The sequence below is a fragment of the Dicentrarchus labrax genome, unplaced genomic scaffold (genome assembly GCF_905237075.1).
Source record: "Dicentrarchus labrax unplaced genomic scaffold, dlabrax2021, whole genome shotgun sequence".
NCBI classification, from domain to species: Eukaryota; Metazoa; Chordata; class Actinopteri; family Moronidae; genus Dicentrarchus; species Dicentrarchus labrax.
In genome coordinates, this window is record NW_026136712.1 from 4,829,567 (window position 1) to 4,835,501 (window position 5,935).

General features: G+C 37.8%; 1 protein-coding gene across 1 annotated transcript; it reads right to left on the reverse strand.

Moving 5' to 3' along the window:
* Positions 1-2,447: 2,447 nt before the first annotated feature.
* Positions 2,448-3,243, reverse strand: LOC127373585 (protein FAM200A-like). The gene is made up of 2 exons (XM_051418197.1): positions 3,089-3,243; positions 2,448-2,956 (listed from the first exon to the last, which is right to left on the reverse strand). Exons 1-2 carry the CDS (start codon positions 3,099-3,101, stop codon positions 2,541-2,543), a joined length of 429 nt encoding a protein of 142 aa, XP_051274157.1. The 5' UTR covers positions 3,102-3,243; the 3' UTR covers positions 2,448-2,540.
* Between the last annotated feature and the right edge of the window lie 2,692 nt (positions 3,244-5,935).

Here is a 5,935-nt window from a genome sequence, read left to right on the forward strand (position 1 = left end):
CCTGTTTTAACTAAAATAAGCACTTGCCGTGGCTAACACGTCTTCCTTCTTTTGTAAATTAGTTGCGTCACAGTAAGTGAATGGTGAAGCAAATATATGTGTGGATGTAGATGCCACATAGTTTATAGTTGATAACCCTACTTGTTTTGATGTACTTGTACTTTTTATGGTTTCAGTTTTGTTTCTTAAAACCTTAGACACAGTATTTGATGACTTCTAAAACACGACTGTCTCTGATTTCTCTTGTACAAAACTGGAGTCATAAGAGCCCTGTAACATTTAAAGTAGACTTATAGGGAGGAATAATACTAAAATAAGGTTTGATCAGCGTGTGGTAGGCCTGCCTCGACTGAGGGAGTCTTGTGTTAAAGGGTCGAAACACCCACAGATGTAGACGTACGCAAATGAAGATATATCATAATGGTAGCAACATCATCTAGTGGTCATCTCCAAGAACAACCACACTGGTGCAGAAACCTAAAAGATTAGGTCCTGACCCAGTCGTGATATTCAGTTCAATCTAGCATTTTATTTCACATCTTATCTGTTTTATTACTTTTTATTTTTAATAATGCATATTTTTTTTCAGTTCAGTCATTTCCTCCTAATAAAAGGCCTGATATAGCCAATAGTAAGTGACTTTAAGTTTATGACAAGCAGGTGATTGAACATCCAGAAAGTTAAAGACATGGAATTGGTGGAGAGCAAAACAGAGCTGAAAGGAGAGAAAATAATCAACTTAAATTCTGGTAGCCAGAAACACAATTGCAAATGCAAATGTTGCTCCAAGCCTTCTCACTGTGTGGGTAATAGTTTTATTCTATACATCTTTGTGTTGGTCATCAGCAACAACAAAATCAATGAACGCAGCTTTAAGTTGTAAACACACTCTCATATCAAGGGACATTTCCTGTCTCTGTCCATGCATGTGTCCACATAGCAACAGTGACACCCGCTGGCCATTTGCTGATACAGCAGACCAGAATACATCCACGAGTGAGACTGGCAGATGTTGAATAACACTCCTCAAATGTCACAGTGTGGAAAGAATCTAATGGTAAACAAGAACCATTAAATCATTTTATTTTAAATATCCCTGATTTTATGATATTACTGAGCCAACTGACGATTAATCAATTAATTAATTTATTAATTAATTTGACTGATTTGAATGTATTTATGGCAATATCATCATGTTAGTTACCGTCACATCATCCACTGATTAATAAAAATAGTAATAATGCTCTGAGCATCATTCTCTCACTTACAAGTCACTGGATTAGATTGAACCAATTTCTTAATATTTTTTAAAGCACCTATAATCAAATTCAAAGAGGCTTTATTGGTATGACCATATTGAAACAGTGTTGCCAAAGCACAATGTACAAGATAAAACATTAGCAGAAATAACACATTATATTACAGTAAAATTATAGTCCAAAAACAACAGCAATGTTCATGACATAATCAATATTTGTATAATAACAGTGTATCAAATGACAACGTGAAAGGGCCCCATTCAGCCCACTGTTTCTAGCTCTTTTGGTTCACTCTCAGTGCTCTCATAGTGCAGCCGACAGCTGTTTTCAGAGAGAAAGTTCTAAAAATCTACTGTACACTACCTGCTCAGCAACAAAACATCCAAAGTAAAAGTACCCAGTCTGCATTAATTTGCTTTATTATGAATGTAGATGCAATAATGTATAAGTAGCATTTTACTGTTGCAGCTAGTTGAGATGGAGCTAGTTTTAACTTTATGGTTGCTGTGCATTTGAAATAATGTTTGCTTGTTGTCAATTAATCTGAGGGGTCATGAGATTATTTCAGTCAGACAACTCACGTTTGAAATGTTTATTACAGCAGAATAGCATATATAGATTTTGGCGTCTAGGCTCCGACCTCAGCAGATATGTTTACATAGAGATATTGGGGACTGATGAGCAAATACCTTAAACTCCTCAAAACTGCACAGAATGGACTAGTGGAAGAATCTATGTGTGGACCTTGGCACCAGCCTCCGTGTGGCCATTCCCTGGAAGCACGTTGGCTCCAGAGGAATATACTATCTAGTAAAACTGCTATGTGCACCAGCCACTGTGTGACTATTCCCTATGAGCACCTCAAGCCATGAGGGAATATACTACTTAGCAAAACCTCATGCAGGAACATTTCCCATATAGCAAAAATATAAATACTCTAAACACTCTAAACCCCCCATGATACGCAAACAAATATTTTGTTTTCAAGCTCCATTGCAGTTTATTTCATACATTGCAATTAAAACAAACTGCAACTTTTTTTAAACAAATAAAAGTAATCTGCAATAAACTACATCCTTTTTTGTAATAACAAATAAATAATAAGATAACAAACCACCTTAACATTGTAATTATTTTCAGATTAACAGGTTTTTTTTAAAACTGTGTAACAGTATTCAATATTGCTGACGAAATTTTTCAAATATTGCCTCTCTGTAAGTTAAAAAACAAAAACCTAAAGATTTGTTGTGCAAAAATGACACCTTTAACCCTCACATCTTTTCAGGGACTGGTGTGGGCTTGCTTCATGCTGCACATCTTCTCAAATCTGGGTTGCAGTTGTGAGACTGCCACTCTGAGTTCATTTTCAATGTCTAGCTTTGATCTGTATTTTGTCTTGATTGAAGCCACAATCTCACATAGGTAGGATGTGGCAAAAGGAAGAAGAATGGCCAGGGCTCTTTTACCTAGCAGTGGGTAATCTTTCTCCGCTCCAATCCAAAATGCAGCCAGTGTCTTTGACTTAAAGTGCAGCCTCATTGTTGAATCGGAGGTGACATCAATGAACTGTTCCTCCTCGGCTGTGCTGAGGTCGGCAGGTGGTGTTGCACTGAAGGGGTCACGGATCCAGTCATATTCTTTGGGATCCTGCATTGGAAAATATCTCTGGAAATGTTTCTGAAGGGCAGAGAAGTGCACTGAAAAAATGGAAGAAGGAGGGTTGTTCAATTTACAAGTATGCATTATGCTACATAATTAATTTATATTTCTCTCCAAAACATGATTAAATCTTTAAAAAGCATTTCAATATTGAGGAATTTAAAACCTACATGTCTCCATCATTTAAAGAAGAAAGGAAAAAGTTATGTTCTATCAGCCGGAAGTTGAAAAGGCCGTCTCCTAGGGCGGGCTCCTGGACAGGAAACGGTTGCTGAAGACCTGCAGGCTCCGCCATTTTCTCCCTCGCTGTGATATTTTCTATGGATTTGGGCTTCTCAGGACACATAAAGATAATAAAAAAACTTGTCAAATATGAGCCAGTGTTAGAAGCAGCGTGTTTATAATCAAGATTTGAAAAGGTTTGGCTTTTTATTTGCCGGTTATGTCGAGTAAATCCAAGTCAGTCTTCATGCTAACGTTTGTGGTCATTCACTGGTTGCTAATGGTAGCGGTCATGCCTGCCCTCCTTGAATATCTTTATCTTTATATCTTTATCTTTCTTTATTAGTTTTTATGTCTGTTAACGTAATGTGTGCACAGCAACTAGTTTGTATGGGGAAATTCATAGAACATAGGCCTAGGTCTATTCTCTTTTCAAATTGGCACCTCGGAGGTATTAAACAAGTTAAGAGTGTGGGGGATGGGTAACTCTGACATTGGCTTTGGTGAAACATGGCTGCTGTAACGAAATGGAGGAAAACCGACTAGGCGATATTAAAGTAACGTTAGGTATCGTGTATTATAGATGAGAAAGGATCACTGACTTGTATCAGAGCAGACATGGCCTGTGATTTTTAAAAAAAATGTATAAGGAGGCCAATACCAATATTTGACAGTAATATTCTCAGCTGTCGTTGTTGCTAGGCTTTCAGTGTTTTCCATTAATTAACTCATATGGGTCCGCCACAGTCTGTCACAGAAAAATATATATATATACCGTCTCTCATATCTCTCTGTCAGCCCCTCCTTCCCTGCACTCTCTCGCGCGCGTTGGCTCATGCACTTACACACACAAACACGGGCACATGGACAGGGTGCGCTGTAATGGTGATAAACATTAAATACACCGCGATCGCGCCCCCCCTCTGTCGGACGGTCCGATCGCACCCGTAGTCTCCTGAAAACCTGTGGGAAACACTGCCTTTTGCAATTGTTATGTCCTGCCTTGAGTTGAGTTTCACATTTATTTATTTTTTCTGTGTAGATATCCTCCATCCAAGACCAATATTTGATATAAGGTATGTCTCTGGGTGCTGTGTCAAAGGCTTTGTAGTAGTGGTGAGTATTACTATTCAATTGCTTTTGTTGGTTTACTGGATGTGTTTAAACAAGAATGAATGGATTTCTCATGATTATGATGATATTATTTACAAAAATATTATAATGATAATTGCTGTAAATCCTACTGTCTTTAAGGTTTTAATGCTCATTTTTTATTGAAACTATTTTGGAGAAGTGTTTCTAATAATTAGTCTGTCAGGATTGTCGGTCCCTACCCTCTTGGGTAATATTGCTTAAATCAAAGTGTGTGTTATGTGTGTGGTTTTCAGACTCTATGAGCCACTTTGTGTTACTTTCTGTATGAAAAGTGCCATATAAATAAAGTTTGATTTGATATCTTAATAAATTACTCAATACAGATATGCAGTATTCCCTATATGGATGTGGCATGTAGTGTAATCACACTTTGATTCTTTTTGTGCATTGTACAGGCAGCAGATGAATCCCTCCTCCAGGAATCCATTGAGGAAACCACTATGGGTATATACGTCTGGAAACACAGAGATGCCAGTGAAAAACCAGAGGACATTGGCATTGTCCTCGAGTCCCAGATTGTGATGCAGGATATGGACAATGTTCCCTTAGCTGCTGCCATGTTGTTTCGCCTAATATATTCTTTGAACTTAAACTACCCTGCTGAACTCAAGTATACCTTTGAAGTGCTGCAGAAGGTGGTTATGGAGCTTGAAGGCAATGCACTGTCCAAAAAAGCCCAAGTCCTGAAGAACAGACTTTATCAGTGAACTGGCTATCCAGGCTCTCGAGCTTGATTTCTAAAGACATACATTATGTCCCCTACCTCTTCCGGTTGTTGGACTTTTCTTTTGGGCGGGTAGGAGGCTTTTTTTTTTTTTTTTTTTTTTTTTTTTAAATGGAACTATAACATAATTTCCCCCCCTTTTTTAGAGTTTGGGGTGATTTTTGTGAACACTGGTAATTGCAAACAAGCCACTATAATTGTTTCAATGTTCACATTATGGAACATCCTGTGGTCATGGTCAGGCTGTGTGCTATGTACCATAGAGCAAAAGGACAGGTGTGTATTCAAGTGAAAATTCTCTGTCAGTGTGTTGTATGTACATAGATGAGTTTTAATGTGTGGTGACTGTAGCTTTGGCTTCGGGTTCTGCTAAATGGTGTGCACAAATCTCCCTCTGTTATCCACACGAACCTGCACACATTTCTGACTCCAGGGACAGTCTTCTTTGTTGAAGAAGAAAAAAAAAAGGCTATCCAACTTGTTTGCTTGATTTCTTAAGACATGCATTATGTCACCACCTACCTCTTCCAGTTGTTGGACTTTTCTTTTGGGTGGGTAGGAGGCTTTTTTTTTTTTTTTAAATGGAACTATAACATAATTCCCCCCCCCTACTTATCCTGTGGTCACTGTAGCTTTGGCTTCGGGTTGGGGTTCACCAATAATGTTCTGTCTTTGTTGGGAAAAAAAAGGCTATCCAACTATTTTTCTGGTAATACTGTATGCATTATTTCATCTACCTCTTACAATTGTTTGATTTATTTGGGCGAGTGGGAGGCTTCTTTTTCCACTATTATTTTTTTATCAAACTGAAACAGACTACTACCCCTATTTTTAGGGTTTTGGGTGATTTTTCTTTAACTGCCGTACCTTCTTGAAGCTTGAAACAATGTTCTAATAAATATAAATGGAAATTTTC